This window comes from Paroedura picta, chromosome 4 (genome assembly GCF_049243985.1).
Source record: "Paroedura picta isolate Pp20150507F chromosome 4, Ppicta_v3.0, whole genome shotgun sequence".
In the NCBI taxonomy this organism is placed as follows: Eukaryota; Metazoa; Chordata; class Lepidosauria; order Squamata; family Gekkonidae; genus Paroedura; species Paroedura picta.
Window position 1 is genome coordinate 9,267,377 of NC_135372.1, and position 25,677 is coordinate 9,293,053.

The following is a 25,677-nucleotide window of genomic DNA, read 5'->3' on the forward strand; positions in this document are numbered from 1 at the left end:
GTTAAGCACTGAGTGGCACTAAAGCCATGAGACACGATCCTCCTCCTAGCCCTTACCAGCAATATATTATGTGGAACAGATGTACGTTAGCGCTGAGTGCTAGGACGGGGTTATCTCAACCTTTTGGGCTGCTTTTCTTTTTCGATCCACTTAACTCCATACGGGTTTCAAGGCAAGAGATGAGCAGAGAAGGTTTGGTGGTGCCTCGCTGTCCATTGCGAACCTCAGTGGTCTCCCTTCCAAGTATTAACCGGGGTCGACCCTCCTTAGCGTCTGAGATCTGACCAGACCAGACTAGCCTGGGTGATCTAGCTTAGGGCCCAATCAGAATAAAGCCCTATTTTATTCTGTAGGCCTCACTGCCAGGGAAGCAGTCTTAGGTTGGCATCCTGAGAAGTTTGACCTCCGCTGCTGATAAGAAGCCAGGCTCCACCACCAATCTGAAAGCATCATCTTGGATTTTTTTGTCTAGAATGGAAGTGCAGTGGAAACCCGACCTGATGTAGCCAATTGACTTCACTTGGTCTTACTTCCAAGAAAGGTTGGGTTGTGATTGTAAGGGTGGTCCCCCATCTGTCACTCTCCATGTCATGGAGGATCGGATCCTTTCCCTTTCTTGGAGGGCAAAGCAACTTCACATCTTTCACATCTGTTCCACTTAATATTTCTGGTAAGGCCTTGGAGCAGGAGGAGCGTGTCTCATGGTTTAACTGTCACTCAGCGCTTAACGCCCACTCAGGGCGGCTGTCCCTGAGTCCCGCCCTGAATGCCTCCTCCTCCAACTGGCTTGCCTGTCTATCCATCAGCCAGCCAATCACCTTCCGTCCCCCACCCCTGACCACCCCCTCCTCCTTCCACTTCCCTCTGAGGCTCGGAGGCTGCAGACCCCTGCCATGTGAGAACTGCCCCTGCTGGTGAGTTCCCTAACAGCTGCCTGCAGCCTTTCCAGGTCCTGGGGGAGACGGGGAGGCCATCCGTAGAGTTCTTCCACCCCACACACCCCGAGTCTAGTGCCCATTGTAATTCTGAATGCAACAGGCTTGGCCCCTAGTTTGGAAAAAAAAAGAAAAGAAAGAAATACGCAGTTTGAAAATCCGATTCTGCATTGCAGAACTCTCCCTGGTGGGCAAAAGAACGGGCAGGCTTTGGAGCAACACAGAGCTGTTGCTCAGGCAGTTCTCCGTGCTTTTTGGCAGCCAAAAGATAAGGGCACGTGGGTGGGTGCTTTAATTTGGTGAGCAAATTATGAGAGAGCCGGAACAGACAGTTTCCCTTTTCATCTGCGTTTCAAGTAGGGGTCACCTGACTGGTTGGTTTACTCTTCTCTCCCCCCCCCCCCCACTTCAGAAAAAGTTGTGCCAAGATGCCAAGCATATTTGCCTACCTCAGTGCTGAAGTCGACTGGTGTGAAGGAAATTTCGAACACTCGGAGTACATCGCTGAATATTACAACACGGTAAGATTCGGCCAGGGTGATGAGATCCCCACCAGATTCCGTGACAGGATCTGGGTTGCACTGTGACACACCATGGTAGAAATAGATAAGCTGTACTAATCATTCCGGCCCTGTTGCCTTGCAACCCATCAGGCACCTGAGAATTCATAGGCTTCCGCTGCATCTCTGGATAATACTCGTTTCTGACTCGTGGGCCAGTACCATCAGGTGGTCTCCCGTTCATCCCTGCTGCGAGATGCAAGAGGATAATGTGCCTCAAATGATTGGCCCATTGCATCTCAGTTTGAGTCTCTGCTTTTCAGTGATTCTCTGTTGTGGATCAGACATATGCCTGATTTGTGCATGCAGGGGATCCATCTCGGTATCAGGAATAACTGAACAATTAGTTGAACAGCAGAGGGTCTTGGGGAGGAAAAATGCTAGAGCAGTGACTCATGCAGAGAAGCAACAGTAATAATCTCTTTGGACAGGCAATGCTTTTATCTGAGTGATAAAAGCACTGCCATCTGAGTGATAAAAGCATTGCCTATCCAAAGAGATTACTACTGTTGCTTCTCTGCACGAGTCACTGCTCTAGCATTTTTCCTCCCAAAGGCCCACTGAACAATTAACTAATGTTAAATGTTAACTAACTTAACAATTAACTAATTGTTCAGTCACTTCTGAGGCAGAGATGCATGAGAATTGTCTCCCCTCAAAGGGAGCCAGCCATTGCATCTCCGAATGAGACAATACCTGCAGGGGCTTCCTCACTTCTTGCTAATGTTATTCTGATAATTTGCATCATGTCTGCACAATGAGTATAATCAGGTCCTTCAGCTGCTGCCAGTGAAGAGATGCAGCCAAACTACTCACCTTCCAAGGAGGCCTCCTGTTGCATTTCTACCCAATAGACTGCTCTGACTTCGCCTTCTCCCAGTGCCCCTCTCATGCAATCTACAGTGTCTGAGAACACAAGGCCATTGGTCATTCAATCATTCCTGAGAAATTCCTGCCTCGGAAGAGGCTGCTTGTTGTACCTCTGAGGGAGTCACTGCTCTTCCCATCAGATGTCTCCTGCATAAATATGGATATGGGTTTCTTTGAAAAGAGGGAATTCTTATTGTTACAGACTTTGTTATTATTATTATTATTAATAATAATAAAAATAATTAAATATAGCTTCAGCTGAAAAGATAGCATCATGCACCTTGTTTTGATTCAGACAAAAAGCTGTATGAAAATATAATTTAAGCATTCTGTGGTTGTGGCTGTCTCTCTCCACCTCTCGTGGGAAGACAGTATGTGGGTGGGTGGGATAATCAGGGTACCACTACTATCAAAAACAAGGGCTGGGACTTGTGCCTTTGCAACATCCATTCAAATTGAGCCCTGACTGATGTTACATAGTGAAACTCTGCACAAGCTCAGAGGCTCTGGAGCCGACCTTTAGGAAGCTCAGTTCTGACTCTTTGGGGAGAAGGCCCTCTGCCTTTGCTCTTCCGTAATGATTACTCTCCTCAGTCCAGGATTGGGTTCCCCGTGTCAAATAGGATTTGTGAAAGATCAGATTGTCAGGGTGTTAACACACTGTACGCCCGAAATAATCCATAGAAAAGGATCACCACACCCCAGCCCTGATCTGGGGCTTATCCACACTGGGCCTTGAAAGCTGGTTGGGTCCAGATAAACAAAAGCCTTCTACACTTGATACGGGTTTCCAGTCAGGATTTCCCCCCTCCTCTGCACAGGTGAGCAGACTACTTATTCCTCGGCATATCCAAAAGCGGATTTCCTCCGCCTCATCAGAGAATTGCAAGCCCAGGCAAGCCTGATCCCATCAGATCTTGAAAACAGGTCTGACGCTGGCTTATATTTGGATGGGAGACCTCCAAGGATTTGGGTGGTAGTTCAGACAGCAGGGGCGGTGGTGCACAAGCCACCTCTGCTCCTGCTCACTGTGGCGCTGGCCTCCTCCAAGGCTTCCATAAGCTCAGAGGCGGCACGAAGGAGGTCAGCGCCTTGTGGCTGCTGCTGTTACGGCCGCCAGCAACCCTTGGGAAAGGGCCAAATGACCCCTCGAGGGGTCACAACCCCCATGTTGACAGCCACTGGTCTAGATGGATCACTGGTATCATCCCACAAGGCTCTTCTTATGTTCAATATTTTGAACTGCTGAAGATGTGTTATAGGGCAGTTATATTTCTCAAGTCTCTCATTTAACGAAGAACAAATACTCTCTCCAGCCTTCATATTGGAAGAGGCAATAGGGCCAAGGATAAGCAGGTGGAGTATTGACAGGGCATGGGAACGTCTTCAGCAAGGTGTCCCGGAGGGCAGAGGGACATGGGCAGCCATCTTGGAGGATCAGAGTCTCTCCTGTTTCACAGAGGCCACATGACCATAGGCTTTTGTGAGCCGGCGTGGAACCGTGGGTAGAGAGTTGGACTGGGATCCTGGGGGACCGAAAGCACTCTGGGTGACTCAGGCCTACCACAATGGCTCAGCCTGGCCTACCTCGTAGGGACATTGTAGTGAGAAAAAATGGAGTGGCAAAAAAATGGAGGAGGGGAAGGCCAAGTTCTAAGCCACTTTTGACTCCCCATTGTGGAGAAAGTGGCCATTTCATAACTAAAGGCAAAACTTACATGCAGGCGTGCTCACATTCTTGTAGAGTACTGAAGGTACCTTGCCTGTTCCACACTGGACTGATTTCCCTTGGAACAGCTGCGTAATGTCCACCCTGTTGTACTTAATAACTCCGGCGGCTGCATGTGAAGTGGCAGGCACCAGACTGCGTGGCCTAATTAATACCCATGTGATTCATTAACAATGTGCACCCAAACATCTGAGTGGTGTTTTGCATTAATTGACTATGCAGCACCCAGTCCTGGAACAAGTTGAAATACCTCATTGTTGCAAACAAGCCTAGTCAACGGCTGCACGTGGCAGGCTGCATACTGACTGCACGTAAACCTACAAAGTACAACCACCTGATGAAGCTTTAACATCTCGCCCTGAATCTGACATCACTTACTCCATGTACACCCTGCTTTTCTCCTCAGCGGGGACTCCAAATCAACCTACATTGCTCTCTCCTCCACTGTGCCCTCACAACAACCCTGCAAGTAGGTTAGGTTGAGAACGTGTGATTGCCCCAAGGTAATCCAGCAAGCTTCCATTACAGAGTGAAGATTCGAACTGGGGTCTCCCAGTTATGACAGATGCCTCTGTACACCTTTCCCCACTGTGAGGATAATTTCCCCTCCAAAATGAAACTCAATGTCCTGCCACATCGCTGTTTGATCCCTTTGGCTTTATTTAGCCCTGGGAGTTTCTGGGAAGATGAAAACCGTCTTTACTTTACAACCCCTTGTCAGAATGGCACTGAGGTATTTTTCTAAAGAAAGTACAGATTTGGTGTGGCTCTAAACAAAACCAGTTTGGTGTGAGATCCAATTTGGTGTAGTGGTTAGGAGTGCGGACTTCTAATCTGGCATGCCAGGTTCAGTTCTGCACTCCCCCACATGCAGCCAGCTGGGTGACCTTGGGCTCGCCACGGCACTGATAAATGTATGAATCTCTTTTTCTGTTTTATTGCAGTAATCTGTTTGCCCTGATCCATGTATTGGTTCTATTTTCTTGACACATTTTCTGCCTCTTCTTGACCTGATTTTGGGGCCTTTCGTATCTGGTGAGCTGTTTTATTTATTTAGTAGTTAGATTTGCATACCACCATTCGCAAAAAGGTCTCACAATGGTTCACAGTAAAATAATAAAATCACAATAAAATCACATAAACCCCCCATAATACCCATTATTACACTAAGAAAGATGGCATTCTATTCTGTTACTCTCCCCGATTGTTCAGAGAGAGGTCAAATGTAGATGGAGCCCGGGCTCTGCCCCAGCCTCAACCATACGCCTGGCGGAAGAGCTCCGTTTTACAGGCCCTGTGGAAAGCTGGTAATTTCAGCAGGGTCCTTAGCTCCTCCGGGAGCTCATTCCACCAGATTGGGGCCAGGACTGAAAAGGCCCTGGCCCTGGTCGAGACCAGGGGAACATCTCGGGGGCCCGGGACAGTCAAGGTTCATACCTGCAGAGTGGAGAGCCCTGCAGAGGGCATAAGCAACCAAGTGGTTCCCTCAGGTAAGTAGGACCCAAGCCGCATATGGCCTTAAAGGTTAATGCCAACACCTTAAACTTGACCCATCTGGGCCAGAGGGCGCATGTAGATGTTAAACAACATGGGGGAGAGTACCGCCCTCTGCGGATCCTCACAAGGGAGCTCACAGGGATCCGATAGTTCATCCCCCAATGCCACCCTCTGCGTCCCGTTCTGGAGGAAGGGGACCAGCCATTGCAGCGCAGTTCCCCAAATTCCGATCCCGGCGAGGCGGTGAACCAATGGCTCATGGTCGACCACATTGAATGCGGCCGACAGATCTAATAACACCAGAATGGTGGATCCGCCATTGGTGTTTTCTTCCCTTTCTGGATGAACCACAGCATTCTCCCTTTCTGTGGTGATGAAAGTCTTACCTCAAGCGCACATATATCTTAGGAAATACTCCTCTGATTTCCCCTCACAACTTGGCAGGGTTCCACCTCCTCTTCCTTAGAAGGTTTCACCTCATGCTTAGGCTTAATTTGGGAGCCAACACCTGAGCATCCAAATTACAGTCTGACGGGCTTAACCATTGCACCACACTGGTTCTCTTAGGGACAACTGCAGCAGATGACGCCACAACCTTAAACTCCTGTAAAAAAGAAACATTTCTTCTTTGTAGGGCATTCTAGAGGTTTGGAATCTCTAGCAGAGTAATTGTTGCCTTCTCAGCAAACGTCAGTCCCCAGAGTATCTCAAGGGAGGGAAACAGTAACACTAAGACTGGTATAAAATTGATGGAGCTTTGTAGCATAGGTAGATTGTAACTACCTATAATTTCAATACCTGTAATTTCAATAAAGCTTTTGATAAGGTTCCACATGATATTCATGTTCACAAGTTGGTAAAATGCGGTATGGATCCTAATTCTGTCAGGTGGACAGAATTGAAGATAACAAAAAGCTGTTGTCCTCATTTTGTGGAGAAGAAATGTTAGAAGTTGCAAGAGAAAATTATTTGAAATCTAGGAACAAAAGACAGACAGACATAAATGGAGAGAATAAGAATGCCATCACGAGAAGAGAAAAAGTTACCTTTCCTAGGGTATTTAAGAACAAGAGTCCAGTAGCAAGTTAATTGACAAAATTTGTGGCAGGACATGAGCTTTTGTAAATCATTGCCCTCCTCTGGACACATTCCAGTTTCTCTACATCCCTCTTCAACTGGGGTGCCCGAAACTGAACACAGGACTCCAAGTGAGGCCGAACCAGAGCAGAGTAAAGTGGTACCATCACCTCTCATGATCTGGACATGATACTCCGTTTGATACAGCCCAAACTCCCATCTGCCTTTTTAGCCCCTGAGTCACACTGCTGACTCATGTTCAATGTATGGTCTTGTAAGACTCCTAGATCCTTTCCGCACATGCTACTGCCAAGACAAGTCTCCCCCATCTTATATTGGTGTATTTGGTTTTTCATACCTAAATGCAGAACTTTACATTTGTCCCTATTGAATATAATTTTATTCAGTTTAGCCCACTTCTTGAGCCTATCAAGATCATCCTGTATTCTGCTGCTGTCTTCAGTTGTGTTTGCTACCCCTCCCAGTTGAGTATTATCTGCAAATTTAATAAGTATCCCCTCTAATCCCTCATCCAAATAATTATAAATATGTTGAACAACACAGGCCCCAGGACAGATCCTTGGGGTACTCCACTTGTCACTCTTTTCCAAGAAGGTGACAAACCATTAACAAGTACCCTCTGGGTATGATCTGTCAAGCAGTTATTGATCCACCTGACAGAATGAGGATCCATACCGCATTTTACCAACTTGTCAACAAGGATATCATGTGGAACCTTATCAAAAGCTTTACTGAAATCCAGATAAATCCTTTTATTTATGTTTAGCATTTCTTGCTAGCCTAAGCTCATATTGAGATTTAGCTTTTCTAACACTCCCACTACAATTATTGGTTATTTGTTTATACTCTTCCTTGGTAATTAGGCCTTCCTTCCATTTCCTAAACGACTCTTTTTTATTCCTCAAGTCTTTTGACAACTGCTTATGGAGCCACCTTGGCTTCCTTAGGCTCCTCCCATCTTTTTTTCTCAAGGGGATTGTTTGTGATTGAGTCTTCGGTATTTCACTTTTAAGAAACTCCCAGCCCTCTTGGACTCCCATCTCTTTAAGTCTTTCTGACCACGGGACTCTACGCAACATACCTTTAAGTGCGTGAAAGTCAGCTTTCCTGAAGTCCAGTCTATACGTACGACTATGTAAAGGTTTTCTCTTTCCCATGATTGAAAATTCCAAAAGCACATGGTCACTGCTACCAAGTGTGCCCACTACTTCCACCTCATCTACCAGTTCTTCCCTATTGATGATAATCAAGTCTAAAATAGCAGAGCCCCTGGTTCCCCTCTCTACGTTCTGGGAAATGAAGCTGTCAGCAAGACAAGTTAAGAATTTAACAGAGTTTGCATTTTTAGCAGAGTTGGTATTCCAACAGATATCTGGGTAACTGAAGTCACCCATGACCACTGTTTCACCCTTTTTTGAAAATTGTGTAATTTGGTCTAGCAATATCTTATTCAATTCCTCTGACTGGCTTGGTAGTCTATAGCAGACCCCTACAATAATACCATAATCATTTCCTACTCCTTTTATATTTACCCAAATACACTCAACTGAACTTTCATGCTTGGGTACCTGTATTTCTTCACAAGCATAAAGATTCCTAATATATATTGCTACACCTCCCCCCTTTGTTTCTTGTCTGTCCCTTCTGAATAGATTGTACCCCTCAATTTTAGTATTCCAATTGTATTATCCCAACAAGTTTCTGTGATTCCCATTAGGCCCTAGCCCCCTTCCTCTACTAGTTCCTCCTGCTTGTTTCCCATACTCTGTGCATTGGTGTAGAGACATTGTAGCCCATCCTTTGTGTGCCTCATGGTATTGGTTTTTGAACTCCCTTGTAAGCTAGTAGGTCCCTGCTTATGTAACATTCCCTGTAGATTTGAGATCTTCTCATCTTCAGATCTTGCCATCACACCAAGTTTTGAATTTACGTCTCGCTACGCCTTTATAATAATAATAATAATAATAATAATAATAATAATAATAATAATAATAATAATAATAATAATAATAATGTGTAGTTTAAAGCCCTCTTCACCAGGTGTGCAAGGGAGCAGAACTAAAACTCTTCCTTGTGGGGGACTGTGAAGTGTTTCTTGAACTTTGTGGGGTCAGCGGGGGAGAAGACCTAGAACTCTCACCTTTGGGGGCCTGTGACTTTTTTCCTGGTCTACATTGGGGCTTGTTCTTCATGGGGGATTGCACCCAACAGAGTTTCCAACCAGCTTCCCGTCCCTTTCCTTTCCCCACAACAGACACCCTGTGAGGGATGTGAGGCTGAGAGAGCTCTGATATTACTGCTTGGTCAGAACAGCTTTATCAGTGCTGTGACTAGCCTAAGGTCACCCAGCTAGCTGCACGTGGAGGAGGAGCGGGGAATCAAACCTGGCTCACCATATTAGAATTCCACAAACCACTACACCACGCTAGCTCTCAAAAGCCCACACTTCTATGAGCAGAGATTTCGCTCTTGGATTAACTCTCCCCTGTTAATTCTCTGGGAGGCTTCTTCCTCCCCCCCCCCACTCTTGCAGGAAAAGAAAGATAAACAAGCAGCTTTGTGCTCCACTTGCTCCCCCCCCCCCCGGCTTGCTCTGGTTATAGACTCGGGAGTCAAAAGGCAGGGAATAAAGCACTCTCCAGCCTTCTGCTCCTTCAATGCTGACTGGAGCTTTACTCCCCCCCCCCCATCAAGCAGGAAGGAGACCGAAAATTATGATAATGCAAATGTAGATAGGCGACATGTTTAAAATTGGGGGAAAGGGATGCTGTAGATATGGGTTCAAATCGACCAGAATTCGGCAAGATTTACAGTAGGAAAAAATGTGAGTGCAGACTATACCTAGATGGGGTCTGACCAATGAAGAATACAGTGGGACTTCGACATCTTGTGATTTTGATGTGATGCTTCTGTTGAATGGGGTTACAAGATCAGAGCCATTCTGACAAGACTTGCAATGACTGGATTTTTACTAGGAATAAGAGAAGAGCTGTTTTTTATACCCCGCTTTTCACTCCCAAAGTGGCTTACAAATACCGTTCTCTTCCTATCCTTACAACCTGTGAGGGAGGTGAGGCTGAGAGAGGTCTAAAGGAACTACTCTGTGAGAATGGCCCTAAGAGAGCGGCGACTAGCCCAAGATCACCCAGTTGGCTGCATGCAGAGTAGTGGGGAATCCTTCAAACCCTGTTCTCCCAATTGGGGTCTGTCGCTCTTAACCACTACATCATGGTAGCTCTTAAAAGACAGTCCTCTCCATCCACCCGAAAACTCCAAACTCTCAGGTATTGAAGGCTGCAGAAAGGGCAGAGTAGCATTTCTCTGTGTGCTTCTGCCATTCCCTTGCAAGACTTATTATTGCCCTCATTTTGGGATCTGTTTTAAAGCGACTGCACTCCAAAAGGCCACACTTCTCTGAGCAGAGATTTGCCTCTTGGATTTACTTTCCCCTCCTCATTCTCTGTGAGGCTGCTGCCTCCCCCCCCTACTCTTGCAGGAAAAGAAAGATAAACAGGCAGCCTCCTACTCCACTTGCCCCTCCCCCGGCTTGCTCTGGCTGAGTCAAAAGGCAGGAAATAAAGCACTGTCCAGCCTTGTACTTCTTCAATGCTGGCTGGAGCTTCACCCAATCAAGACCGAAAATTGGAACAATGGAAATGCAGAAGGGCGATGTGTTTAAAATCGGGGGGAAAGGAAGGCTGTAGATACAGGTTCAAATCAACCAGAATTCGGCAAGATATACAGTGGGGAAAAATGTGAGTGCAGATTGTACTCTGGCTAAAGATGTCTGAACTGTAACCACCTGCAAACCTCAGTTAACATTTGTTGTTGTTGTTGTTAGGGTCATGTCCCCCATGGACAATGATTCTCCAGGCCTTCCTGTCCTCTACCATTCTCCGGAGTCCATTTAAGTTTGCACCTACTGCTTCAGTGACTCCATCCAGCCACCTCATTCTCTGTCGTCCCCTTCTTCTTTTCCCCTCAATCACTCCCAGCATTAGGCTCTTCTCCAGGGAGTCCTTCTCATGAGGTGGCCAAAGTATTTGAGTTTCATCTTCAGGATCTGGCCTTCTAAGGAGTAGTCAGGGCTGATCTCCTCTAGGACTGACCAGTTTGTTTGCCTTGCAGTCCAAGGGACTCGCAAGAGTCTTCTCCAGCACCAGAGTTCAAAAGCCTCAATTCTTTGATGCTTGGCCTTCCTTATGGTCCAACTTTCACAGCCTTATATTGCAACTGGGAATACCATAGCCTTGACTAGATGCACTTTTGTTGGCAGGATGATGTCTTTGCTTTTTAGGATGCTGTCTAGATTTGCCATAGCTTTCCTCCCCAGGAGCCAACGTCTTTTAATTTCTTTCAAGCCAACTTTTGCACTCTCCTCCTTCACCCGCATCAACAGGCTCTTTAGTTCCTCTTCACTTTCTGCCATTAGAGTGGTATCATCTGCATATCTGAGGTTGTTGATATTTCTCCCTGCAATCTTGATCCCAATTTGTGACTCCTCTAACCCCGCCTTTCTCATGATGTGCTCCGCATACAAGTTAAATAGGCAAGGAGACAGTATACAGCCTTGCCGAACTCCTTTCTCAATTTTGAACCAATCAGTGATTCTATGCCCGGTTCTCACTGGTGCTTCTTGACCTGCATATAGGTTTCTCAAGAGACAGATAAGATGCTCTGGTATTCCCATCTCTTTAAGAACTTGCCACAATTTGTTGTGCTCCACACAATCAAAGGCTTTAGCATAGTCAATGAAGTAGAAGTAGACGTTCTTCTGGTACTCCCTAGCTTTCTCCATGATCCAGCGTATGTTGGCAATTTGATCTCTAGTTCCTCTGCCTCTTCGAAATCCTGCCTGTACTTCTAGAAGTTCTCAGTCCACATATTGCTGGAGCCTAGCTTGTAGGATTTTGAGCATAACTTTGCTAGCATGAAAAATGAGTGCAATAGTGTGGTAGTTTGAACATTCTTTGGCATTGCCCTTCTTTGGCTTTGGAATGTAAACTGACCTTTTCCAATCCTGTGGCCATTGTTGAATTTTCCAAATTTGCTGGCATATTGAGTGTAGCACTTTTACTGCATCATCTTTTTATTTATTTATTTATTTATTTATTTATTTATTTATTTATTTATTTATTTATTTATTTATTTATTTATTTATTTATTATACTTCCATACCGCCCTCCCCAGAGGCTCAGGGCAGTTTACATTATAACAGAGAACCATACATAAAACAGTCTGTAGAACATCTACATCGATAACCAACAATTGCAACCAAACACAACACAGTATAACAGTAAACAATCGTAATACAAACAGGTCCAGACCTTGTTGATGGGATTCTGAGGGGGGTGGCTTATTGATTGAATTCTGAGGGGGGGGAGCAGGGGCCCTTTGGTCGCTGTAGATTACGTCTGGTCTCGGCCAAATGCCTGGTGGAGGAGCTCCTTTTTGCAGGCCCTGCGGAACTGTTTAAGCTCCGTCAGGGCCCTGATCTCCTCTGGGAGCTCCTTCCACCAGGTAGGGGCCAGAACAGAGAATGCTCTGGCCCTGGTCGAGACCAGACGGACTTCTTTAGGGCCAGGGATCCTTAGCTGATTGGAGGCAGTAGAGCATAGAGCTCTTTTGGGGGCATAGGCGGAGAGGCGGTCCCTCAGGTACACTGGGCCCTGACCGCGTATGGCCTTGAAGGTAATTACCAGAACCTTTAGTCTGATCCGGAATTCAACTGGTAACCATTGCAGCTGATGGAGAATAGGCCGGATATGGGACCTCCACGGTGTTGCCGTGAGGATCCTGGCTGCTGCATTTTGAACCAGTTGTAGTTTCCGGGTCAGGGCTAAGGGCAGGCCTGCGTAGAGCGAGTTACAAAAGTCCAGTCTAGAGGTGTCCGTCGCATGGATCACTGTGGCTAGGTGTTCCGTGGCCAGGTAGGGCGCTAGTAGTTTGGCTTGGCAGAGATGGTAGAATGCCAGCCGCGCTACCTTTGTGATCTGGGCCTCCATTGTGAGGGAGGCGTCCAGAATCACACCTAGGTTCCTGGCGGAGTGAGCCGTAGAGAGCTGCACGCCATCCAGGATAGGCAGGCGCGCTTCCTCGCATGGGCCCTTCCTACCTAGCCACAGGAACTCCGTCTTTGAAGGATTGAGCTTCAGACGACTCTGCTTGAGCCATCTCGTCACTGCTTCCAGGCAGCTGGCTAATGCTTCTGGAGGAGAGTCAGGGCGGCCATCCATCAGGAGGAAGAGCTGGGTGTCATCTGCATATTGATGGCAACCCAGCCCAAACCTCCGTACCAGCTGTGCGAGAGGGCGCATGAAGATGTTCAATAGGATAGAAGAGAGGACCGCTCCTTGTGGGACTCCACAAGTAAGTTGCCGGCGGCCTGATGTTTTCTCTCCTATTGCAACCCTCTGTCCACGATCCTGGAGGAAGGAGATCAGCCATTGAAGGGCTGTCCCTTGTATTCCAGCATCGATGAGGCGGCGAGCTAGAAGCTCGTGATCGACTGTGTCGAACGCTGCTGAGAGGTCTAATAATATCAGCAGTGCCGACATTTTAAGATTTTGAATAGTTCAACTGGAATGCTGTCACCACCACTAGCTTTATCATTGCTCAGACTTCCTAAGGCCCATTTGACTTCATATTCCAGGATGTCTGGCGCCAGGTCAGTAACTACCCCATTGTGGTTATCAGGGATGTTAAGCTCGCTCTTGTATAGTTCCTCTGTATAATTTTGCCACCCTTTTAAAATCTCTTCTGCTTCTGTGAGGTCCCTACCATTTTGGTCCCTTATCATACCCATCTTGGCATGAAATATTCTCTTGATATCTCCAATTTTCTTGAAAAGACCTCTGGTCCTCCCCACTCTATTGTTTTCTTCTATTTGTTTGCACTGTTCATTTAAAAAGGCATTCTTATCTCTTCTAGCTAGTCTCTGGAATTCAGCATTCAGTTGGGTGTATCCTTCTCTTTCTCCCTTGCCTTTCACTTCCCTTCTCTCCTCAGCTATTTGTAAAGCTTCCTCAGACAGCCATTTTGATTTCTTGCATTTCTTTTTCTTTGGGACGGTTTTAGTTGCTACCTCTTGTACAATGTTGCGAACCTCCGTCCATAGTTCTTCAGGCACTCTATCAGATCTAATTCCTTAAATCTGTTACCTCTACTGTATGTTCGTCGGGAATATGATTTAGTTCATACCTGAGTGGCCTGGTGCTTTTCCCTACTTTCTTCAATTTCAGCCTAAATTTTGCAACAAGAAGCTGATGATCTGAACCACAATCAGCTCCTGGTCTTGTTTTTACTGACTGTATAGAACTTCTCCATCTTTGGCTGCAGAGCACACAGTCAATCTGATTTCTGTGTTGACCGTCTGGTGATGTCCATGTGTAGAGTCGTCTCTTGGGTTGTTGCAAAAGAGTGTTTGCTATGACCATTGTATTCTCTTGAAAAAATTCTACCAGCCTGTGCCCTGCTTCATTTTGTACTCCAAGGCCAAACTTGCCTGTTATCCCAGGTATCTTTTGGCTTCCTAATTTAGCACAGTTAACATTTATTCAAGCTTAATTTGGATTTTAAACCATGGGGGGAATATGCCCCTCCTATCATACGTACAGGAATCTGGGACTGTATTTCTGGTTTAGTGACATATCTGACAGGATTATTATTAATTCATTAGTTTATTTCGGGATTTTTTTTTTGCTCTGTGAATTCCCGACATGTGGGTGTAAATTTTACTTGAAATCCTTCCAAACCTGTTGTTGCAGAAATGCACCCCCATGTGACACAGAATTAAATCCAAACAAATTATAACTACATAAACTAAGTTTGTTATTCCTGTTTTTTCCTTGCATCTGTTAAACACTCTGCCTGTGTTCAGAAGCACATGCCATGCAATAATGGAGAGGGGGTGTCTCTAGAGCAATTTGCACTGTGCTCCCAGTCCCGGCTGAGCAATGACTATTGTTGAGTCTGTAGACCTGCAGAAGACCTAGCTTGAGGTCAGAGGCAGGATCGTAGGTTGCAATGTAATTGACCAATGTGCAGCTAGATCCCGTTTGCAGGATCCAGTCAGTTTAAACCGAAACTGACCAATAGTGTGCACTGGAGAGAAGATCCATTGTTCGCTTGTGTATATATGTTTTTGAGCCTCTTGTGGCGCAGAGTGGTAAGGCAGCTGTCTGAAAGCTCTGCCCATGAGGCTGGGAGTTCAATCCCAGCAGCCGGCTCAAGGTTGACTCAGCCTTCCATCCTTCCGAGGTCGGTAAAATGAGTACCCAGCTTGCTGGGGGGTAAATGGTAATGAATGGGGAAGGCACTGGCAAACCACCCCATATTGAGTCTGCCAAGAAAACACTGGAGGATGTCACCCCAAGGGTCAGACATGACCCGGTGCTTGCACAGGGGATACCTTTACCTTTATACGTTTTTTGGCAGGTTGTTGGCTCAGTTTCAGTTCTTCTTGTACCATGCTGGGGTCACGATGATGATGATGTCATCCATTCAGTCATGTCTGACCCTCGGCGATTCTACAGGAAAGTCTCCGCCATGCGCCCCTGTCTCTGACTGCTTCTGTTAGTTGGTTTATGGTCATCCCTGTATCGGCTTTGATCGTGTCCAGCCAGCGGATCCTTTGGCGACCATGTTTCCTTTTGCTGCTACTGTGCCGAGCATTAATGCCTTTTCTAGCAAGTTTGATCGCATGATGTGTCCAAAGCGAGTGAGCTTCAGCCGTAATATCTTCCCTTCTAATGACATAGTTGTTTTGCTCCTCTCTAAAACTATCTTGTTGGTAACTTTGGCTGTCCATGGGATTCGCAGCATTCGTCTCCGACACCATTTGGAGTCACGATAAAGACCTCAAATCACTTGCCAAACCATCTCTCCACCCATGGATCTAACAAGTATATCTCCAAGCGCCCAAAATCCGGGGCTCCCCTAACCAGAGGGTGTCATGCTATGCAGGGGGTGAACATCTCATGCCATGAAAACTCACCGGGTGATCTTGGGCAAGCCTAACCTTCCTCAGAGGGTTGTTGTGACAATACAGTGGAGGAGATGAGAATCCACCTTGGGTCCCCTTCGTGGAGAAAGGCAGGGCAGAAATGAAACAAGGAAATAAACAACCAAAATAATCTGTACCTTTACTTGGGACCATGAGTTTCTGATTAAGAGCAAAAACTGGCTGAATGTGCTCCCCCTTGGGGGCATTTTTAGGGGCACACGCAATCCCGACGGTTGGTCAAATCCCAGCTCTCCCTTTGCCCCTTCTCCTCCAGGTCAGCAACTTCATTTTCTTCATCATGATCCCGTTCATGATCGTGCTGAACATCGACTACATGAAATACCGGCCTGTCCCCGTCCGCAGCCTTGCTTTCATGGTGGCGCTCATCGGTAGGTGGCAGGAAAACGAGAAACCTGCCTGGGTTGGGGATTGTTTCCTGTGCCACAGGAGGTGAGCCGTCTCTGGGAGAAGTCCCTGAGGCTGTGAAAAGGGGGTGAAAGAGGAATGCGCAAGGTGGCTGGGGCATTTTTGAAACTTGCAGCAAAGGACAGCAAGTGGAAGGCAGTTCCGAATTCTCTTCCTCCCGGCCAACGTCCCCAGGGCTCAGAGTCAAGAAGAGCAGCTTAGGAGAGCCCCAAGTGCAGGGTCTCCAGGTCAAAAAGCGGGGGCTTCTGGGGAGATCTAACCCCTCTCCTGCATTTGTGTCTAAACCGCTGACTCAAAGATCTGGCTCAAACAAGATGCTCTTGTGTATCCCAATATGCTCCCCAAAGAGCACTGCATCCCACAATCACTAATTCGTTGGTGATTCCTGGTCCCAGAGAGATCCAGCTGGCCTTGACCAGAGCCAGGGCCTTTCCGCCTTTGGCTCCTGCCTGGTGGAGTGAGCTGCCAGTGGAGATCTCAGCTCTGATGGCGCTTTCAAAGAGCCACGGGGCCTGTAAAACTGCACTCTTCTACCCATGGTGGAAGCTAGGGTGGCTCAGAAGCATGCGGGCCTCCTCCTGTATCCCTCGTATTTTAAGCTTCCCCCTCTCTCTGGAATACCCCACCAATGTAATACATACATTTGTTAGCCAGCCAGTCACACTTGGCGGAATGACAGAGCACTTATATAATTTTTACTGTTTAATTATGTTTTCAGTTGTGCAATAATTTTAACTATCTAGAGCAGTGGTCCTCAACCTTTTTATCACTGGGGACCACTCACCAGGGACCACTCAACACCTTTTACTGAGGCCCGGTGGGGGGGGTAGTTTACTCCTCTACTCTCAACCACTGCCCTAACGCTCCCTGATCGCTATGGTAATGTTTAAACATCCCTTCAAAATACAGACATGCCACAACAATGAAGTGTGTTGTAAAGGGCTGGGGGGGATGAAGTAAAGGGCCGGGGGGGGGGGAGAAGGCGTCCTTCGGGGCCCACCTCCAATTAGTCGAAGGACCACATGTGGTCCGAGGCCCACAGGTTGGGGATCGCTAATCTAGAGCAGGGTTTCTCAACCAGGGTTTTGAGAAACCCTGGGGTTTCGTTGCCCCTGCCCCCATGTTTTGCAAGCTTTTTTCCTGCATATATGGTCATAGAATCATAGAATCATAGAACCATAGAGTTGGAAGGGGCCATACAGGCCATCTAGTCCAACCCCCTGCTCAACGCAGGATCAGCCCTAAGCATCCTAAAGCAAGGTCATGCTAACCTGCCCTCCCTCACAAAATGGCCAGTGATTGCCACGAAGGGGGTGGGGAAAGAAGGTGCCTCGGCCATAAACGTGCTTCCTGGCAGAGGCTTCTTGCAGTTGGAGTGACTGGATTTTATTTTATTAGCAATGCCAAACACGTGACTTCTGGGGGCAGGTGTGGTCTGATGACAGCATATCCAGGGTTGCTGGAAGCCTGAAAAATGTTTCAGGGGTTTCTCAACAGTAAAAAAGGTTGGGGAACCCTGATCTAGAGGGGCAGTCTAGAAATTTAATTATAATTGTTTATCAATATGATTTGCAGGTGTATCCTCCATCTATTTCCACATGACGCTTAGCTACGCAGGGCAGCTGTTGGATGAACTGTCTATCCTCTGGACGATGGGTCTGAGCTACGCTTGCTGGTTCCCCATGCACTATTTCCCACCGTTCATCAAGAACAGGTTAAGAGATCCCTTCCGTCTCCCCTTGCTTGGTTGCCAAGTTTTGCTCTTTAGCCCTTCACCTGGGAAGGGCAGTTCTGAATGCTGATTGCAGAAACACAGCGCCTCTTCCTTGCCCTGGCTCCTTCCCTTTCATGCCCTTCACTCCTCCCTTCACCTACATTAGCACAGCACATATACATGAGGACAGAACATGGAACATCATGATTCCTCTTGTCACATTCCCCTGAAACATGACTGTGCTCGCTGTGCAAAGGGAAATTCTTGACAGTGTGCTGTGATGTAACGCCATACTGCAAAAAGAGCCGTCCTCGGTAGAACTGTACGAAGAGCCCGTATTGTGCTGTGTTTTCCTGATGTGCATGCTTCCTTACTTGTTTGTTTGTTTATATCCTGCCACTCCCATACAATGGCTCATGGCAGGTCACAAAGTCCTCATTAAAAACTCCATTAAAACCCCCATTAAAAGGACACACCAATACAATACAGAAAGACCACAGCAAACAAGGCGGTAAATGTCTCTGCGCCCAAATGACTGATACACCCACTATCAGGGAGGGAGAAGGGGCCTAGCTGGCAACAACCCAGGGGCTAACACCAGCCCTGGGAGGGAGGAGAGTGGTCTTCTTCACTGCCCTGTCCTCAACCATAGACCTGGCGGAAGAGCTCCATCTTGCAGGCTTTGCGGGACACAGAAAGCTCCTGCAGGGCCTGCATCTCACCCGGGAGCTCATTCCACCAGGTGGGGGCCAGGACCGAAAAGGCATTGTTGTTGTTATGTGCAAAGTCGTGTCCGACCCATCGCGACCCCATGGACAATGATCCTCCAGGCCTTCCTGTCCTCTACCATTCCCCGGAGTCCATTTAAGTTTGCACCTACTGCTTCAGTGACTCCATCCAGCCACCTCATTCTCTGTCGTCCCCTTCTTCTTTTGCCCTCAATCGCTCCCAGCATTAGGCTCTTCTCCAGGGAGTCCTTCCTTCTCAAGCATAGAAAAGGCATAGAAGCACAATATACAATGCATGCAATCGCATCAAGATATTTCTGTCTCTTTCTTTCTCTCTTCGTTTACTTCTCTCCCTCTCTTAATTTCTATGTCTTTCATTCTCCCTTTCTCTGTAATTCCCTCTCCTCCTCTTTCTCTCTATAGTTGTCACTCTGTTCTCCTTTCTATCACTTTCTTACTTTCTTTCCTTCTACCTATATTTCTTGCTATCACTCTTTTCCCTTTCTTTTCTTTTCTTCTCTTTCTCTTTTTCTATCCTCTTTCTCTCTCTCTTTATATATCTCTCTTTCTTAATCACTCTTCCTTTCTGCCTTTCTCCCTTTGCTATTTCCCCCCCTCCCCCCATGCTACAAGAGGCTTTAATTCTAGTACTGAATAAAACTAGGAAATGAAGGCAGGGGTTTCTAAAGCAATGCTCTTCAAAGCAGGCTCCAATTCCTGCGCTCACGACTATATTTTTATTCCCACAGGGAGCAGTTTTCATGGGTGGTGGGCACTGTGATGGTGGTGACCACCTTAATGTCCTTCCTCAAGCCAGAACTCAATGCTTATGCCCTGAACAGCGTCGCCCTCCACCTCCTATACGTGATCGTCCAGGAAATCAAAAGGTAATAATAAACGGATGACTTGCAGGATCCTTTGTATGGCTCCAACTCACAATGGTTGGGGTGTAAGAACCAATGGGCTTTAATGGGGTACCAGGAAGAAGAAGAGATGGTTTTTGTGCCCCTGCTTTTTACTACCCAAAGAAGTATCAGAGTGGCTTACCATTGCCTTCCCTTCCTCTCCCCACAATGCACACCCTGTGAGGTAGGTGGGGCAGAGAGAGCTCTGAGAGAACTGTGACCAGCCTCAAATCACTCAGTGGGCCTCATGAGTCTCACAGCTGCTTCCAATAGCCTTCCTTTCCTCTCCCCTCAACAGACATCCTGTGAGGTAGGTAGGGCAGAGAGAGCTCTGAGAGAACTGTGACTGATTCAAGGTCATCCACCTGTGGAGGAGGAATGGGGAATCCAACCCAGTTCTCCAGTAGTGTCTTCCAACTGCACAGAGTCTGAGCAGATAAGGAGACAAGAGGCAGAAAGGGTAATCTTTCATTTGGACATGGTTACCTCCAATTAAGTTTTAGTCTCCCACATAGAACCAGTCAAAATCATAAGGGACAGCAGGTTGGTGATTGTCACTTCTATCCGTTATATTGGGATGGGCTTCAACCTTTGGTTGGCCTTGCCTGTAACCCTGTTAGTTTCTGTAATGGACGTTGATTGATTCTTCTGTAGTCACGTTGGCCAAGAGCCACCAAGGGCCCTTGGAGAAAGATTCCTCCTGGGCCACACCCCTCTGTCTCTGATCCAAGCCAAACAATACACGTGGCTGGCTGTCACTATGAATCTGCAGTAATAAAAGAATCGGTCTGTCCGTCCATTCGTGGCAGGCATAATTCACCTGAGATTAAAGCTAGGAGATTCAGAACTGGCCACTGGGTTCTGGATGACTTGAATATCTTGAGACACACGTATGTTCTTGTACTATTTGCAAAGAAGCTAAGGGTCTCTAGGACAGGCAAAGCTCATTTGATCCATGTAGGACAGGGGTAGTCAAACTGCTGCCCTCCAGATGGCCATAGACTACAATTCCCATGAGCCCCTGCCAGCACTTGCTGGCAGGGGCTCATGGGAATTGTAGTCCATGGACATCTGGAAGGCCGCAGTATGACTACCCCTGATGTAGGAAGTCTCAACTATGTGCCCCCCCTCCCGGCCCATAGGGTTGTGAGTGTCCTGCATAGTGCAGGGGGTTGGACTAGATGACTCATGAGGTACCTTCCAACTCTATGATTCTAGGATTCTATGATTCTATGGTTCTATGATTCATAAGTAAAAATTGCCATTGCATGAAAAACGTGATTGATATAAACATGGTTGATGATCTGGCAATTTTTAATTGTTCCACTGTATATTTACAGTCAGTGTAAGAAGGACATGCTCAGAAGTAACGATACATGATTTGCATTGTTCAAGCCTGTCTGTCCGTTTCGTTGTTTTTTGGCTGCATACTTCACTGACAGGTGATTCTCATTTTGGACTCTACTGGGAGTGGGAGAGGAGAAGCAGGTCTTTGAGTTTTAACATGGTTTTTAGCAGGGGTGGCCAAACTGTGGCTCTCCAGATGTCCATGGACTACAGTTCCCATGAGCCACTGCACCAAAACAACAGGGACTCATGGTGATTGTGTCCACGGCCATCTCGAGAGCCACAGTTTGGCCACCACTGTTCTACAGTGAGATGTATTTTTAAAAGACCGCCCTGTCCTCTCGTTGTACTGACATCATAACAAACACTAAGCCACACATACTTTACTGATTGCTGTGAATCGCATCCTTACCTGCCAAATGCACGGGCCAAAAATTCAGAGTTCTTCCCCTCCTAGCAATGTTAATTCAAGTCCTCGTATCATAATAAATTTCTCACACATCTGATCGCTGTGAATGAAAGGACAGCTTTGCTCCAGCCTGTTTACCCTCAGGAGGAATCTATCTATCTATCTATCTATCTATCTATCTATCTATCTATCTATCTATCTATCTATCTATCTATCTATCTATCTATCTATCCATCCATCCATCCATCCATCCATCCATCCATCCATCCATCCATCCATCCATCCATCCATCCATCCATCCATCCATCCATCCATCCATCCATCCATCCATCCATCTATTTATTTATTTATTACACTACAATGCAAAAACCTTTAATGGCATCCACAATACAAAACAATATACAAATCAGTTCTACAAGTCAGAAAAGCTGTAAGGAAAATTACAGCCGGCCAGGGAGCAGCAAACACAAAAAGACAAAACCAGCGACGTCCACCTCTTTAACCTGTAGGTCATCACCACAGACAAAAACCTGGCTACCCGCTCAGTGGTCTCCGAGCAACCATCAACAAGCAACAGCTCAAGAGCCCTGCCTTTATTTATTATTTAAACTTATATACCGCCATTCGCCAGGAGGTTTCACGTAGGTTCAAACACAATAAAACATTAAATCACAATAAAACCCCATACGTTCCAATTATACGTTATGCAATAACAACAACGATGGTGTTCTAATCCTATAAGCCCCGCCTGTTCAGTCAGAATTAACTGTCCTTAAGGAACACATCCTTCTGTGTCTCTGCGCGAGGCCCTGATCTCACAGCTGCCACTCGTGCAGAGACATACAGAGCCTCAGAGAGGAGGTCATTTTGATGGCCTTTCTGCAATCCAACAACACCCCACATGCAGAGATGCTGCCAGCCCACAGCCAAGGGGGGTTGCTGGACGGAGACAAGGCCAAAACAGACACTATTTATTTAATTCATTCATTCATTCATTCATTCACATTTATATACCACCCTCCATGAAGGCACAGGGCAGTTTACATAGAACTGAAAATCTATACAGGAAACATTACATATAAAGGTAAAGGTAAAGGTATCCCCTGTGCAAGCACCGAGTCATGTTTGACCCTTGGGGTGACGCCCTCTAGCGTTTTCATGGCAGACTCAATACGGGGTGGTTTGCCAGTGCCTTCCCCAGTCATTACCGTTTACCCCCCCAGCAGCAAGCTGGGTACTCATTTTACCGACCTCGGAAGGATGGAAGGCTGAGTCAACCTTGAGCCAGCTGCTGGGATTGAACTCCCAGCCTTATGGGCAAAGCTTTCAGACGGCTGCCTTACCACCCTGCGCCACAAGAGGCTCTTATTACATATAACAAGCTATAAAAAAACTTATTACATATAACTATTACATCTTATTACATATAACTAGCTATTTTATAGCTAGTTATTACATATAACTAGCTATAAAATTAATACAACATTAATATTATTAACTGATGATCGTAACAGAGTAACCATACAACATTAAACAATAATAATACAATAATTACAACAGGTCCAGGAGTCTTGGTGGTTTTCTGGCGGGGAGGATATGCAGAAAGGCGGCATATTTGGTGGATTCTTTCAGCCCCCCATTCATTTTGGCCTCAGGAGGCCCATTGTGGAAGGGCTGGACCAGTGAAGTGATCCAGCATTTAATATCTTTGGTATCTTTCACAGAAACACCAACCCCCACGTAAACCGCGTGGCCTTCACAACCATCTTGTGGTGGTCCATCGCCATCAGCTGCTGGATAGCGGACAAGTGCTTCTGTGAATTCTGCCAGAAGATCAACTTTTGTTATTTTCACAGCTTGTGGTAAGAGAGACATGGCCCTTGTGCCAAAGCAATTTGGGGGCTACCTAGCTAGCTAGAACAGTTTTGTCCTGGGCATCTTGAGGCTGCCTTAGGGGGGGGGGGGGACAGAAAAGGAGAAACTTGAAATATGTTGAGAACTAAATTCCCCATAGCACATGAAAAATGACTCCAGGCTTTCTTAACCAGGGTTTTGTGAAACCCTGGGGTTTCTTGGTGGCCCTGGAAGGGTTTCCTGAATGGGCGGGAGTTGATTTATCTAAATTATTATAATATAACATAACATAATATAACATAACATAACAATAATATATATTATATTATATTATATTATATTATATTATATTATATTATATTATATTATATTATATTATATTATATTATATTATATTATATTATATTATATTATATTATATTATATTATATATTGTTAAATATTTATGGAGTGATATGACCATGTATGGTCATGTTGATCTGCCCCCCAATGGGGCCCCAATGACCTGCCCCCCCAATGGCCAATGATGGGCCTGTATACTGGTGGGCGTGTCCACAGCTCTGCTTCCCAACCACATTCTGCATGATTGAGCCACTTCTGGGGTTTCTCAAAGCCTGAAGGGGTTAAAGGGCTTCTCAGTGGTAAAGAAGTTGAGAAAGGCTGCCCAGACACAGAAATGCAGAAATTCCTCGAGCAGAGAGAGACTTGGTTCCCTTTCTCACACCTCTTGGATCAGAAATAAATATTTTGCTTTGTAAGGGAAGGCATTATTTAGGGTTGCCAGCTCCAGTTCGGAAAACACTTCCAAATTTTAGGGGTGGAGTTGAGGAAGATGGGGGGATCGTGTAGTTAAAATGCCCTAGCGTTTACCTTTCCACACAGCCACTTTCTCCATGTCAGTTGTAATCCCAGGAGTTCTTCACCTGCTGCGATGCGTGGGCAAAGTTATTGGCAGCCATCTCAAACACCGCCCTCTGTCTCCTTTCCTTCCCCCAGGCATATCTTTATCAACCTGGCTCTGATGTACCTATCTACCTTGATCATCTACCTCGACGTCTTGTACAGCATGCCTGGCACTCAACCGGTCTTCTTGTATTGGCCTAATGAAAAATTCCCCATCTCCCTGCCCTACCTCTCCATTGGGAAACCCCAAAAGTGGTGCTAGAGGCTTTGGATTGCCCTTGGCATCACGGTGGGGGAGACTGTGTGCAATTGACTATTTATGTATCGAAGTGTGCAATTGACTATTTATGTGTGACAGTGTTGGGGGTTTTGAGGGGGGAATGGACACAGAGCAATGGAACATTGCACTCCTTTTGTGGCATTCGTGGCTGAAGAACTGTCTTGCAATGCAGTGCCATCTTAGGTATTCTTACTCATTGCCAAAACCCCACGGATTCATTGGGGCTTGCTCCTAAATCACTGTGGCTTTTCTCTATCTCAGGGTACATTACAATGTGAAACGCCAACCGGTTTGGAACAGGTATTGCTAGTATTCTTCTGTTGGGAAAGTGTTGAGTACTGTTGGCAAAGCAGTTCTGGCAGGGAATGAGAAATCTTGGGTTTCTCCTGCTGATTCCCAAAACGATAGTCCCTGGAATTCTTGGGCTGGGCATTGCGACACTGAGAGGCCTGGAGGGGGCTGAATATCTTAAGGGCACGTACAAAATGGTTCCATGTGTGATTTTTAAAATAACCCTTGTGTTCAAATAAAGGCTAGGCCCAGCAGCGAAAGTTAACTTTGCTCCTCGCCAGCCCTAGCTGAGAAAAACCTGGGACATCATTTCTGTGTTCTAAAGTGGCCTACCACTCACATACTCTGGAAATGCAAAATAAATATATTTAATTTAAACGGTGCATGTGATTGTGTGTGGGGGAGGATGTACAACGTCAACAGAAGATGGTGAGATGTTGCTAATCAGCTTAAAGGTTGGTGATCCAGAGCTGGACTTCAGAAGTCTTACTTGCAGGGGCCATTGTTGGTGAGTAATGTCTTTGGCGGCGGGTAGAGAAGCTCTCAAGGACATCTGATGTTCCTAGATGATGAGGGATGGTAAAAGAAGTTGGCGCAAACATTTTACACGCTATGATTAGAGTTGAAACATTCAAATATATAGTATCCTGTTGTGTGTGTGACTCTTACATGGTCGTGGAGAATGCATTAACTATAATGGTCTTCTCTTTGGTCTGCACGATATCAAAATCTGAAAAAGTAATCTCCACCAGAGCGATCCGGTGTTAGTGCCCTCAATTTTATGGAGCCAGCACAGTGGAGAATGATCTGGGCATAGAGTAAACTTCTGTTCACACACATAAGGCCTTACAATGGTCATCGGATGTTAATAAAACACAAGACAATGTGATGGCCATTTGATGGTCAATTGCTGCACCTGTGACGAACAGAAGAACATAGATTATGGGCCAGCAACACCAGACTACACCTTGTAGGAGACCCAACATGCAGATCTCTCTCTCTCTCTCTCTCTCTCTCTCTCTCTCTCTCTCTCTCTCTCTTTCCCTCTCTCTCTCTCTGGGGTTGTTATCAATGAGAGAGGACGTGAATCACAAAGCAAAAACTTATGCTGTTCACGCACATATGGA

The 25,677-nt window shown here is 46.3% G+C and overlaps 1 protein-coding gene across 1 annotated transcript; it reads left to right on the forward strand.

Moving 5' to 3' along the window:
- The first annotated feature begins 1,363 nt into the window (after positions 1-1,363).
- ACER1 (alkaline ceramidase 1) lies at positions 1,364-24,563 on the forward strand. Its single transcript, XM_077336248.1, has 6 exons — positions 1,364-1,456; positions 15,968-16,082; positions 17,695-17,833; positions 19,311-19,448; positions 22,947-23,084; positions 24,073-24,563. Exons 1-6 carry the CDS (start codon positions 1,364-1,366, stop codon positions 24,239-24,241), a joined length of 792 nt encoding a protein of 263 aa, XP_077192363.1. The 3' UTR covers positions 24,242-24,563.
- Positions 24,564-25,677: the final 1,114 nt, after the last annotated feature.